At 53.0% G+C, this 13,017-nt stretch overlaps 7 protein-coding genes across 9 annotated transcripts; 3 read left to right on the plus strand and 4 right to left on the minus strand.

The window, feature by feature from the left end:
- Positions 1–466: 466 nt before the first annotated feature.
- PV05_10791 (uncharacterized protein) lies at positions 467–1,503 on the plus strand (the record flags this gene model as incomplete). Its single annotated transcript, XM_013454207.1, has 6 exons — positions 467–658; positions 710–859; positions 914–1,021; positions 1,078–1,218; positions 1,271–1,333; positions 1,387–1,503. 6 exons carry the CDS (start codon positions 467–469, stop codon positions 1,501–1,503), a joined length of 771 nt encoding a protein of 256 aa, XP_013309661.1.
- A 164-nt stretch (positions 1,504–1,667) lies between these two features.
- On the minus strand, positions 1,668–3,431 carry PV05_10792. Of its 3 annotated transcripts, XM_013454208.1 has the most exons (5): positions 3,194–3,431; positions 2,906–3,127; positions 2,063–2,824; positions 1,950–2,001; positions 1,668–1,902 (listed from the first exon to the last, which is right to left on the minus strand). In XM_013454208.1, exons 1-5 carry the CDS (start codon positions 3,266–3,268, stop codon positions 1,844–1,846), a joined length of 1,170 nt encoding a protein of 389 aa, XP_013309662.1. In that variant the 5' UTR covers positions 3,269–3,431; the 3' UTR covers positions 1,668–1,843. The 3 variants fall into 3 exon arrangements, with proteins under 3 accessions (XP_013309662.1, XP_013309663.1, XP_013309664.1); XM_013454209.1 differs by having other exon boundaries at positions 2,063–3,127; XM_013454210.1 differs by having other exon boundaries at positions 1,668–2,001; positions 2,063–3,127.
- Positions 3,432–3,898: 467 nt separating this feature from the next.
- PV05_10793 (uncharacterized protein) lies at positions 3,899–4,928 on the minus strand. The gene is made up of 2 exons (XM_013454211.1): positions 4,617–4,928; positions 3,899–4,569 (listed from the first exon to the last, which is right to left on the minus strand). The coding sequence occupies exons 1-2, from the start codon at positions 4,759–4,761 to the stop codon at positions 4,142–4,144; spliced, it is 573 nt and encodes a 190-aa protein (XP_013309665.1). The 5' UTR covers positions 4,762–4,928; the 3' UTR covers positions 3,899–4,141.
- Positions 4,929–5,826: 898 nt separating this feature from the next.
- Positions 5,827–7,315, plus strand: PV05_10794 (uncharacterized protein). The gene is made up of 3 exons (XM_013454212.1): positions 5,827–6,092; positions 6,201–6,365; positions 6,422–7,315. The coding sequence occupies exons 1-3, from the start codon at positions 6,080–6,082 to the stop codon at positions 6,514–6,516; spliced, it is 273 nt and encodes a 90-aa protein (XP_013309666.1). The 5' UTR covers positions 5,827–6,079; the 3' UTR covers positions 6,517–7,315.
- On the minus strand, positions 6,898–8,375 carry PV05_10795 (uncharacterized protein). The gene is made up of 3 exons (XM_013454213.1): positions 8,167–8,375; positions 7,958–8,109; positions 6,898–7,893 (listed from the first exon to the last, which is right to left on the minus strand). Exons 1-3 carry the CDS (start codon positions 8,215–8,217, stop codon positions 7,599–7,601), a joined length of 498 nt encoding a protein of 165 aa, XP_013309667.1. The 5' UTR covers positions 8,218–8,375; the 3' UTR covers positions 6,898–7,598.
- A 520-nt stretch (positions 8,376–8,895) lies between these two features.
- PV05_10796 (uncharacterized protein) lies at positions 8,896–10,926 on the plus strand. Its single transcript, XM_013454214.1, has one exon. The coding sequence runs from the start codon at positions 9,129–9,131 to the stop codon at positions 10,731–10,733; it is 1,605 nt and encodes a 534-aa protein (XP_013309668.1). The 5' UTR covers positions 8,896–9,128; the 3' UTR covers positions 10,734–10,926.
- Positions 10,898–12,894, minus strand: PV05_10797 (uncharacterized protein). The gene has a single exon (XM_013454215.1). The coding sequence runs from the start codon at positions 12,802–12,804 to the stop codon at positions 11,047–11,049; it is 1,758 nt and encodes a 585-aa protein (XP_013309669.1). The 5' UTR covers positions 12,805–12,894; the 3' UTR covers positions 10,898–11,046.
- Between the last annotated feature and the right edge of the window lie 123 nt (positions 12,895–13,017).

Below are 13,017 nucleotides of genomic sequence, written 5' to 3' on the forward strand. Positions count from 1 at the left end.
CAACTGAAATCCTGGCAGCCTCCAAGCACCGTCGTTTGATATGGCCTGCATGTTTCCAATCAACACTTTCGCTATGCAGCTCGATATACAGGTCACATTCTCCCGTAAACAACTAAGCAGCCTATCTACGCAGAATTGTTCCCCACTCTACGAGGTTCAGGAGACCCATCCACATGCAGTAAAACTCAAGTACGGGCCTCAGCCGAAGCGCAGATCTCCGGATGCACCATTATCCAGAAGGTGTCAGCGATATAGACATCAAGCCGCGCTGGGCACTTTAACAACTGATAAGGTACGGTCGCCCGAGAGTCTGGGACGCATTAACCATTGGAGTCACCGGCCTCGACACGTACAGCGTGCACAAAAGTCGATCTTCTCGTCCGGCGTCTCTGGGGGACAATATCCTAGTCGTGCTCATCTTCTGGGACTCGTTCAGCGGCCTGCCTGATCGTGCTGATTGCCGACAATGCCGTACACGCTGAAAGGCCGCCACGTCCTCGTCGCTGCAGGTAGTCGAGGCCTCGGCGCCATGATATGTGAGAAATTCGCCAGCGAGGGATGTCACATCATGGTCAACTACGTCTCAAGAGAAGATCGAGCGAAGGAAGTCGTCGAAAAAGTGAAAGCTCGCGGAGTACATGCTTTTATGATCAAAGGAGTAAGGCTGACCCGTGTTTTGATTCCCTTCTTCCCTACTGACCTGTATAAGGACGCCGGGATCGCCGAGGACAACGTACGAATGGTTAAAGAGACAGTCGAGAAGCTAGGCGGCCTCGATATCATCATTGCCAACGCTGGGTGGACTCGGTTTTCGGATTTCAAAGATCTTCACGCCCTGAGCCACGATGATTGGAATAGGGTACGAAGTGGTCTAGTCCTGGCGATCCAGTGTCTTCACTGATAGTACCCTTAGTGCTGGGCCGTGAATGTCATGTCACATCTGCAGCTCATGCAAGCTGCTGCTCCCATCTTCAACGCCAACCCCGAAGGGGGAGTCTACCTCATTACATCTTCGATCGCGGTACGGAGACCTTGTTCTGGAGTTGCCCTGCCATAGTCGAGCTTATACCGTCCCAGGGTTCTACACAAACCGGGAGTAGTATGGCGTACAGTACGACAAAAGCTGCGGGTCTTCACCTGATGAAATGTCTGGCCGCTACTCAGGGCCCAAAGATCCGTGTCAACGCTATTCTACCAGGCCAATTGTTGACGGACTGGGTACGATACAGAGTTCTGTCTATCGCACTTGCCAATGACTGACCGCTGCCAGGGAATGCAATTCAGCGACGAGCAGATCGAGGCCGAGAAGAAGCAAGCTGTTCTACGGCACGAGGTACAGCTTTGTCGACCTGGAACAAATCTCCAGCTAACCGTTCGGTGGTGCAGACATTTCTCGATGATTGTGCCGACGCTTATGTATCCGCCGCGAAGAACACATCAATGACTGGTCAAGAGATCACCGTCGACGCGGGCCTGACCATTGCTTGGTCTGCGGGTCAATGAAAACCTGGTAGGTGCCATGCACCGGGGACGGACGTGATCCTAGCCAGTTTGATATGGTAGCCCACAGGCACTCGTTCACGGGAGGGGTGTATGGTAGAACCCTAATTTGACACTCGAATGCTAAGTTCCAAAGGGTATTTGCACGAGAACATAAAGTGGCAGGGCTCAGGCTCAGATGGGCCAAGGTGTTAGTTTCATTTCGACATGCCTAACAGCGGAGAGTTCGCTGACGCTTTCTCAATGGAAGACATGCTTTCACCCGTAGTACTAATCCGCAGAACAACATTTCAGATGCCGATCTATCCATGCTCCTACTAGACTAGAACAGCACAAGAGCGGCTTATGCTGCAACGACAGGCCCAACGGGCAGTGTGCTCGAAGCAATGTGGAATTGGTGCACTGTGAGCAGTCAGCCTTGGATGGTTCAGCAGAGGAGGCTGCCGTACTCGATCTGGTGCCATAGCTATCCGGGTACTCAATAGCGCTATGTTGAACGGCCTTTGAGGTGTGTTAGCAGTGGGCTCTTATTCTCTACGCTCATGAAGCTTGACAAGCGTACCCAGTTGTTCCATATTATCACGTCACCTTCTTCAGCCTCGGGGATGATGATGTATTCTGGTGTCGCGATTCTGTCGTAGATATCATTGACCCAGCTGCGGATTTCTTCGAGATCTTCAACGACCCTTTCGGACGCGGTTGGCGAGTCTCGGAGGTAGAGCTTGCGTATGATGTCCGGGAAAATCTGCAGCGCCTTTTCTCCGGTGACCAGGTTCACCCAGACCATGGGGAACTTGTACACCTTGTCTGGGGTCCACTCGGGCAATTCGTGCAGGGGGATCGTCTGACCGCCAGGAGCTAGGCCCATGCCTGACGAGCGTAATCTTCGGGTGCCCATCCACGCAAAGGGGTGCGGCGCAGGTTCCCAGAAACTGTGGTCGGCCAGCTTCTTCTCGTCGTCCGACAGGAGGCTGTAGAGTTGAGCACCGCTGAGAAACGCCGTTCCGCCGGCCTTGCAGTTCATGGTACGACCGGATCCGTCGTCCCAGCGGACCGTCAGCTCGGGCCCCACGGGAGCCTTGACGCAGCGCATCGAAGTGACTCGCGAAGGAGGTGCTCCGTAGATGGCGCCGTCGAAATGGAACGAGTTGAATCGCGTCTGGCCGCTTGCCAGCTCTTCTGGAGAAAGGGGCGTGGCATGGAGTTTGGACTGGGGGATCGCTCGGACCGTGAGATTCTTGAGTCCGTAGTGGTCGTCGCCTTGGTATCCGTGGCCGACCAGGTTCACGCCTCCGGAATCCGGGATCGCGTGGAACGGCATGTCCTGTCCAACAAAAAGGAGGTCAGTCCGAGAGACGAGAAGAGAAGCAAAAGCTGTTTCTCGAAAGAAAGGAAAAACTCTCACGCCGAGGAAGCCGACGAGCTTCGATCCTTTGCCGGCACCAAAGCCATGCTGAGCGCGAGCCTCGGGATCAAAGCGCTTGATGAGGTCGGATTGCTTGGCTGGAATCAGATCGTGCTGGGCCTTCACGACAACCACGCCGTGCTCGTATACTGCTTGCCTCAGTGCCTGAAAAGAAGACTCGTCGAGGCTGTTCAAGTCTGCTCCCGTGACGGTAGCTCCAAACTATCGCGGACGTTAGCCTGTAGATCGTGCAGGTGTCCGTACACTCTCGTGGGTGGTTCTGCGCACATTTGCCTTCTTCCCGGGCTCGTGGACAAAGGGAGTAATCTCCATCTCCTGGGTAGCAATGGTTGCATGAGGCATTTGCGGTTACGAGCTCTCTCCGAGCCTACTAAGTGATGATATAGGTTAGGTACCAGATTCCTGGAGGTTTTCACCAGTAACCCAAATGACACCGCCCTTGGGCTAGGAATGCACATGAGATGAAGGCTCAGTGAGTCGGGGTTTGAGCACCGCTAATAAGTCATCGATAGTAGAGCGTACTAGTACCAGTGCACAGTATCCAGTGCTATCATCGCGGCTTTAATGCCTCGCAGACACTTGCCTTGAACCCTGATGGTCCTGAAATCTTCGGACAATCCCGCATGGCTTGTTGTGCACGACAATCGGCCTGGAGTCTCAAGCTCGTGGCTAGATTGTCCCTTGATGAGAAGCTTGATAACAGCGAGACGATTCAAACCAATAAGGTGGCAAGTCGGAGACGAGCCATATCATTAGAGGCCGTCAGCTCAGCCCTTGCAGCGTGACTCTTTGGTGTTCATCGATCAGAACTTCTAGTTGGCGAGGAGTGCGAGGTCATTTAGCTTGCTGGTTGGCTGTTGCGAGTACTAGCCCTTGTAGCATAGCCGTCTGATCCACCGTAGGGATCAAGCCAGTTACAGGCGGTCGTTTTAGCAACTGCTCATTTTTCGTTACGAAGGACGCCGATGGTGCGGAAGACATTTTACTTGACGAGACCACCCGAGGCAAAAACATGAGTTACTGCTATTGATCTCCGAGTCCAGCAGAGTGCATGATTGAAGGTGCTGCTCCCCAGTGGCCCACCATACAACATCTTATCATAGACATCAGATTCTCGATGTGACATGGACATATGCGGAATCTCCTATCCCACCATGGGAGCAGTCGAGGCACTAACTAACAAGCCAGGCCTTCCTCACAGTTGACATTCCCGGCTCAGTTCTCCGCCCATTCGGGTGACTTATTATTCTGCTCTCCAACGTCAAGCGCAACCAGGAAACGGCTGACCATGTTGTAACTGGCCACAGTGGCTGTTATCTCGACGATTTGCTGCTCATTAAAGCCTGCTGCCTTCACTTCATCGAACAAGCTTTGGGGAACCGCGATATCGCGAGTCATCGCATCGGCAAATCTCAGAACTGCCCATTGTCGGTCGTCAAGCGCACCCTGAGCCTTGGGATGAAGCTGTTTGACGACATTTAACTTCTCTTCTGTGAAGCCCGCAGTCTTCATGAGGATCGGGGCGTGCGCGTTCCATTCGAACCAGGCACGGTTGATGAGCGCAGGCCGGCAAATGGCGATCTCGCGGATATCATCTGGCAGAGAGTTTTTGGTTCGGACGGCTCCCAGGAGTGCGTTCCAGCCTAGGATGGTGTTAGTGAAATGCTGGTAGGTGGAGATCAGGGCATACCATCTGCAATCTTGGGGGCATGGAGTAAGGTTAGGTCGAGAGGAATCAGTCCCATCGCTCCTCTACGGGCTTTCACCCGTTCGAGGACCTCGTGGTCCTCAGGCGCGAGGTCTGTCGGCGGGTTGGGGACGTAGTCTAGACGCATTGTTGTAGTTTGTTTGATTTTCTCTCTTGTTTTGATGCTTTTTCCACGGCCGACAAAGACTGATCTATTGTACAAAGAGCAATCTGATATCTAGAAGAAAAGTCCCTGTCCTCGGACCGTCACGGGCAGAAAGTGTCTCGGAGTCTTTGACTCTCACACTCTCAATGGTCTCCAACAATTCATCCCAGGTGCGGGGGTTCTCCATTGGGGCAGGAGTGGCACCTATGAGGCATCTCCGATAGCGGCATGATAGCGGAAAGGCTGCGATGGCATGGAGCCGCGGGGACGGAATATCATGACCATGATGGTCCATGATGCATAATGGTCAGGCATATGGGATAATGACGGCATTGGACAGTGACATAAGAAATACCTGGCACAGCTGGTTTTTTATTCTTGAATAAATACTAACCATTCACCATTCCTCAAGACGGGCTGTGTCTGAAGACGATGGAAGAGCTGCTCGATCTCAGCTCCCAAAACGTGGAATTTCAGGACGCTTCGCCAGCATCAGAATTGCTGGGGGGCCCTTCCCGTACAGCTTTGCACGTTCTGTTTGTGATCTCGTCCTCGGTGTACGGCTCCGTAATGGATTCCACATCAAGTTCAATATCTGTCTCACCCCAGTTGAGGGTTGAAGCTGCAAAGGAGAGAAAGTGCATTATTATCTCTGAAACAATCAAGGTAAATGAACCATGGTTTCAACTGGTTGGAAACCTGGCGAGCTTTCAAGCCTGGTGAGCCTGGAAGGCAGACCCGGGTGCGGCGGAAGGTCGCCTAGGACTTGACCTAACACAGTCTGGCGCGGTCTTATCTTGTCGATTGTTCACTGACTCGGGGGTCTGCCTGAGACGCAGCCAAATCACCCTCACCAAGAATTTCGAGAATGCTTCAAGCGCTGGCCTGATACGGAGTATGAAGAAGGGGAAACGAGGCGCCATCACGGCAATCCACGCTCTTCACTTTCCCGAGTCTATCCAAGCTTTGACGAAGCTAACATTCAGGTAAGCGAAAGAAGCTCCCATCATCTCCCTAGGCATTCATCCTCGTCACTGGCTCCTGCACCTCGAGTCATTCCTGCAATTGTCACGAGACAGTTTTGGGTCTTCCACGATCTTCGGCCATCTCTCCTCTCTCTTTCCATCTTACGGTCTAAGCCACCGGTCTTGCGCATCTCCTCAGTTCTACCCTCCATCGCTTCTCATCGGACTAATCAATCCTGTCATCCCGGCCAGTCCCTATCGAAGCGAACGATTGAGTCTCTACTTAAACCTGCACTTCCCCGAACCCGCGTCCTCTTCTTCTCCTCAAAGTCCATATGCCTGGAATCCGTACGTCTTCTCATTGATTCTCTCTTCGCCATCTTCCCCGCCTTTGCGACTTTCTTATCTGCGCAAAATCAAGTCGAATCTACTTCTAATCCAGACTATTCAATACAGCGCTCGACGCAATGGATAAGCTCAAGGCTCTCTTCAAGCGCAAGAAGGACAAGACGGACAGTAGCACCGCTGGGACAAAGACAGACACACCAGCTGGAGCCGCTGTTCCCAAGCCCACTGAGCCAGCCAAGCCAACCACGAGTGATCCAACCACAGCTCCTGCTGGTGAGTTACTACGATGAGGCTGCAACATCAGAACACATAAATTGACAACTCCACAGGCGCAGCTCCCGTCGATGCTCCTCCCGTTGACAAACCAACTGAGACCGCTCCAGCGGCCCCAACCGAACCTGCTGCTGCCGAGCCTGCGAAATAGGGATCCACGTCTCGACCCGCACCCGCCGCTTGATCCTCATTATCCGTCATGGGGTGACTGTTCAGACACCCACAGTGAAAGGCACGATATCTGCGAAACGGCCTGCAAGCCACATCAATTTCCTTCAATGAGCAATCCTCTAAGAGCGCCTAATCAAGATTTATTCCCTTTGGCGCCATAGCGAAGTCATTCAAGATACCCACTCCATTCTTTTTCAGCAAGTAACACACGCAACGGCTTACACGTGGGTTGGGCTACTGGCCGGCCGGATATTGTTGTCTTTTAAGATATCGAACCTGGAGATACCCCATCATGCCCCCATTTCTACCGAACATCGAGCGGCTCGTATGCTGCGTTCTCGCATTCAAAGATACCCAAAGTCTTTCAGATAGTGCTTTTTCGATTTCAGCATAGGAAATCAGATTCTCAATCATACTGATCCTGCTTTCAGGAAGATATTCAAACTCGATATCACAGTACTCCGCTGGATCGAACATCCACTAGCAAAATCAAAGATCCCAAGTCTTCCTGCCGCTATGTCTGGTGTTTTGTCACTCCAAGTCGGACCTCTCCTTCCTATGGAGCTTCCTGCACAGATGGCCTGGTAGTATAACACACAATGGGTTTCCCCATCCCTAATCGCATACTTAATACAATGGACTGGATACATTGGAAAAGCTTGTAGTGAAACAATCGCATTCTCGTCGTCCTTGCCGTACCGGGGTGACCAGAAGAAGAAATCACATGCCACTTCGTGGTCATGGGTGTTTTGAAGCGCTATTCATACGTTCAGATTGCTTGCAACGTCGCACTTCCTGCGAGGCTTCTCGTAGACTCGAAGAAGGCCTCACCATAGGTTCTAGGGCACTGGCGACAAGTCAACGAGATAGACTTCTCCTGCAAGAGATCTCTTGTTGATACATTCATCGACGTCTCCTCTCTAGCTGTTCTAGAGGCATGCATCTGTAACTGCTCAGAGCGAGAACATAGGCGCAATCATGCTCGGCTTCACAGGGCCGGTTGTGATGTGCTGAATTGCCGACCCTTTTGTTTTGCGCCTATTTCGTGCCTCATATCAACCCTCATGGTAGATCGACGTCGAGCGTGACGAGTACTGAAGAGTCTTTGCTCCTAATCGAAGCCGCATTTAGCCCGGCAAATGAACTCTTGCTGCGCAAAGACTGCGCATCTTTCGACGTCGGCCGTGACGCAGGGTATATTCTTATCGATCGTTTTGATTTATCGCCGGGTATCAAGGAGAGGAGGATATCATGATGCGAGGACGATGTTGCCCCGTTCTCGGAATGTCCGTTGAGTTGAGACGTTGACATGGTCATCAGGTTTTTATGCTGATGCGGGAATATCTCGACAATTTGGCTGAGGACTTCAAGTCAATATGCCAGTACAGCAAAAAATCGCAAAAACAGGGAGGAAGACGTACTCGCTTGCCCATCTTGTGATGTTGTCCAGAGCTTCTTGTTCGCGCCGTACTTCTTCTGGGCTCATGACGTTCTGCGAGGGCACGTTCGACGCACCCCAGGTCCCGTAGCCATGGTTTGCGCCGAGATCATCGTAGAGTAGACGAGAGCGGTCCTAAGAAAAGCGTTGTTTTAGCACCACAGCACGCGCTGAAAGGAGGGCTGCTTATACTTCATCGTGGTCTTTGCGGCGCAGACCGAGACAGGAGAGGCAGGCGCCCATCCTGTGGGAAAGTACCTGCGAACCTGCAGCGAGGCAAGTACATGGGACAAAGAAGCCGCAGATTGAGTCAAAGATAGCAGAGAACGATTACATGGTCCAATTTGCATCAACGTGGACACAGTAAATATCGACGAAGAGTTGGAAGTGTGTTACAGCTGGTGGCACGGAAACATGGCGCAGGTCCAGGAATCGCGACATAAGAAAACACCTCAGCCGTTCAAGAGCTTCTTCCTTTAACTTTCCTTTTTCCCGTCTCTGAGCCACTACCACTCCTATACCTAGACAATCTGTCTGTATTGGTCTATTCCGAATACCATCTTCATGGACTGCTTCAACTGGTCCTCTTGGATGACGGAGCGGGCTTGCTTGCTCCCATACTGTTGGCCAGGATCTCATGCACATTCTTAGACTTCTAAAGATGGCCACCGCGACCCTCACATCTGTAACTCCGCTGCGAGCAGAAAGAATTCGATCTTTCGTCCCAATCACAGCATGTCCGATGAGCTTGGAGCTTCTCAGTCGGCCTATTGAAACGCCCCTCGCTCGCAACTGTGCCTCTGGAATGAAGCCCTTTCAATCTTGAGAGCACCGCCGATCTACTCCCTTGCGTCGGACACGGTTCGACGCGCTCACACCTCGATCCTTTCGCGACACATTGCCTCCGAGTACTTCTGATGGCTTCAAGGGATCAGCGAAACATTTCTACTCGTGGGCCTGAATCCAAATTACCCTGAGTCACTCCTTGGTAGGTACGTATGCGCGGTGACTACATCTTCCTGTCCTGTATATATTCCCTATTCTTCTTCAAGCAGTCATTCTGGTTTCTGGTCTTCAACTCATTCATTCATTCGGTCGTTCCTTGATTTCATTCGGTCGCTCGCTTGACTAGTCACTCTTTTGAATTCTTCAAAATGCTTTCCACACTCCTTTCCCCAGCCTTGTGGGTAGGCTTGACCACTCTGATCTCTTCCGCCGCTGCTCAGCCCTATGATGCAGTCGAACCAGTAGACCACTCTGGCGCCTTGGTGTGGGCTGATTGGACTGGTAAGAGCAGAAGACAAGCTCCTACCACAACCACGATGGAAGAAAGCACCTCAACTTCCACTTCCACTTCCTCTGCAAGTACTACTACAAGCTCTTCCACCATCGACTTCCTGCCTACAACTACCCTGTCTGGTACCACTATGATGCCAACAACCACCAGCAGCCCTGCTACTTGCCCCTGGGCCGGCCAAATCACTCAGAGCAACCAATTTGCTTGCGTCACTTATGAGTACATCTGTGGTCGTACATATGCGGATGGCGACAGTTTCCGCGATGCGGTCTCAACAAAGGCAAATCCCAAGAAGTGTTCCAATCGTTGCGATACTTTGAACGTCAACTATGGTCCCGGAACCTGCGTCGGTATTGTCTATGATACTACGAAGGATACGAATAACTGCAGAATTCTCTCAAGCCTGACCGGGCCCATGGACAATCCCGAGTATGTTGCCATGATCCGTCACTACGATCCGAACTGTGGAAAAGGCGTGCCAAGCAGTACTTTGAGCACCGATACCACTACAACTGCAACTGAGACGACGACTACTGCCATGGCAACGACTACCGCAGAGACTACAACTACCACCACCGAGACAACGTCAATTGCCGATGGGACCACAACTGCTGAGACTACAAGCTCCAGCACCGAGACCTCATCGACTGTGGCTGACACTACGACAAGCAGTGCTGAAGCTACTACAACCACTGCCGAGACCTCGACAACGTCAGAGACGTCCACAACGGTCGCCGACACTACGACAATGACTACTGAGACTTCAAGCTGGACTAGGACCAGGTCGAGGTCCAGGTCTGGAAGAATGACAACGACGACTACTGTGATTGTCGATGCTGTCACCACGGCAGGCGCCACTTCAACATCGACTTCCAGCATTTCGACTACTCCCATCGCAACCACCAGCTCACGCGGCAGTTGGTCTTCACATTCACATTCATATAACACGGCTTCTACTTCCCACAGGACAAGGTCGCAGTGGTCGACTGGCTCGTCATCGACAAAGCCCGCCAGTGAAACCACTACGTCATCCACTTCCAGCAGCTCTACGGCTACTACTTTCACGAATGATGACACGGTGACTAGCTCGACCACTTACTATGATCCTAGCACCACCAGTGTCAGCTTTATCACCTCTTCCACCACTGAGCCCACCACCACTGAATCGACCACAACTTCCGATGGAAGCACGACGTCAGCCACCAGTGCACCCACAACCACCAACAGCTGCCCCGCAAACACTGTCACAATCACGTCCGGTCCATCAACCACGACAGCCGTCGTCACTATCACAGAATACAAAAAGACCGTAGAGACCATCACTAAAACCAAGATATCGAAGACTGTGGAAACTGTTACCCAAACGAAGGTGGTCCGGGCGACGATTACGGCCACTACCACTGCTACTGTCACCGACACTAACCCCGCTGCACCTAATCGTCACCGATGGTTCTGGCATTAATTGCTGACGATCGGCACGGCAAAGGGATGATGGGATTCGGGTGATCTAGGTCGGGCATAATTTCTTGCACGATCGAGGGATTTTCAAAATGAAGTGTTTTTGCGAGATTTGGGTTACGTGGCAACGGGTATTGCGCCATTGATTTTCTAGACTGACTTTCAACACGTTGCTTCTCATTTGAATCTACTTTGCTCAGTTACGCAACACTGAGTATTCATCTACCGTGCATCTCTACTCGAGCGGTTCCTAAGACCATGAATATGCAAAGGCTTTCTGTCTTGCCTCTAGCTTGCCGAAGTAACTCTTGAGATGGTCATAACTTGCTAGATCTAGCCGCTTTCTTACTACTCCAGACCTGCACGTCCTTATCTTCGAGATAATTGGTAGGGAAATACAGTGGCCCTAGGATCTTCTTGACCACCTTCCCTGTCGCACTCTTTGGCACCTCTCCCTGGATGACGCGCAAGAGCGTGGGCATCTTGTATCCTGCCAGACGACTTCGTACATCGGCACGAAGATCATCCAGCTTCAGCGAGTGAGGACTCCTTTTGTTCTGTCTGTAGAACTCCTGCGCGACCTTATCGTTTCGTAGTGACACGACGGCTCCAACGCGCTGGCCGAACTCGTCATCGGGCACACCGACGACCATGGCTTCACCAAGATACGGCAATGCCAACAGCTCTCTTTCAATGTCCAGTGCCGATATCTTGTAGCCGCCGGACTTGATGATGTCCACCGACGCGCGACCCACGATGAAGTAGTATTTCCCTTCTCGGCGCGCAACATCGCCGGACTTGAAGTATCCATCTGCATCGTGCGCGTTCGCCGTGGCCTGCGGGTCGTGCAGGTATTTCGAGAACATGTGCGGTGCTTTAACGAGGACTTCTCCTTCATGGCCGTCCGAGAGCTTCGCGTCAACGCCGTGCGTCAATTCGCCGACGGACCCGTCGGGGATGTTCTCTGCCGAGTCCACGGACATGTTGAACACGACGCCCAGCTCTGTGGAGCCGTAGCGCTGGACAATGCGCCGGCCGTCCATGAGGTTGGTCCAGAAGTCGGCGATGGGTTTGGGAAGCGCGGATGTACCGCAGATGCAGACTTTGAAGGCGGCAGCGGCGGCCTTGTAGCTCTCGGCTTCCTGTGCGGGGAGCTTGGGCGCGTGCTCGAGATAGTGGCGCATCATGCGCATGTATATCGTCGGCACGCCGGTGAAGTGCGTGAGCCCGCCCTGTCGCCAGCGGTCCCACGTCCATTCGGGGCTGAAGCTGCCGGAGCGGAACTCGATGCAGGCGCCGGACAGGATGAAGGGGAAGAAGGATACCCAGATTCCTGTGGCGTGGTGGACGGGTAAGAGGTGCAAGAGCGTGTCCGTTTCCTGCAGGCCGATCTGCTGGGCGAAGCATAAAGAGCCGTCGATCATGGCGGCGCGACATAATACGGCGCCCTTGGGAGGACCGGTCGTGCCGGATGTGAAGATGACCACACCGGGACCATTGGGATCCAGGAAGCGGTTCGACGAGATCTTGATGCTGTCCAGAGGCACTGGCGCTTCGTCGTTCATGGTTTGGATGGGTACGCAGACGAGGTCGGAGTTCGTGGTCGCGCGGATCTCTTTTGCTGTAGCCTCGCCCAGCTGGAGAGCGGGCGTGGCTGCAAGAACGGCGACGGATCGGGCTTTGTTGACATAATAGCATGCCTCCTTGACAGGCTGAGCACTGCTGAAGGGACTCACGGCCGCACCCAAGGCCAGGACGGCCAGGACACCAACCGTAAACTCATATCCTCCAGGAGCGACGAGGCTGATGTACACTTCTCCTCCCTGGTGCAGATCGTCGATAGTCTGCTGCGTCAGGCTGGCCCGCAGGACACGACGGAGTCTCAGCACGTCGCTCAGCAGTTGAGCGGCTGTGCGTTCGATGCCAGCGTTGAGATCGCGTATCGCGGGCCTGGGTTGGGGACGGTGTGCCAAGGTCAACAGGCGTGTGAACAGGGGGTCTGCAGGGAGAATGTGGTCTCCAGCATGACTTGGCACGAAGTCGGTCCTGTCGAAGGTGGTGTGAGTGTTCTTCATTTTTCACCACCGGTCTGGTCTTGTTCGTTGTTGGGCCATGGTCCCTCGGCTCACTGAAATATGAGAGTGTAAGTACTAGTATGACCCATGATGAGCCGATTCCCATGACCCTCATAGCGGTTCAGAATAGGCAGTTTGCAAAGCGATTTCTCCGAATGGTGTTGCCGTACACCCAATCACGGCGACTGGCAAGCTGGGAACCGTGCGGGCAGT

The sequence above is a fragment of the Exophiala xenobiotica genome (assembly GCF_000835505.1).
Source record: "Exophiala xenobiotica strain CBS 118157 unplaced genomic scaffold supercont1.7, whole genome shotgun sequence".
Classification (NCBI taxonomy): domain Eukaryota; kingdom Fungi; phylum Ascomycota; class Eurotiomycetes; order Chaetothyriales; family Herpotrichiellaceae; genus Exophiala; species Exophiala xenobiotica.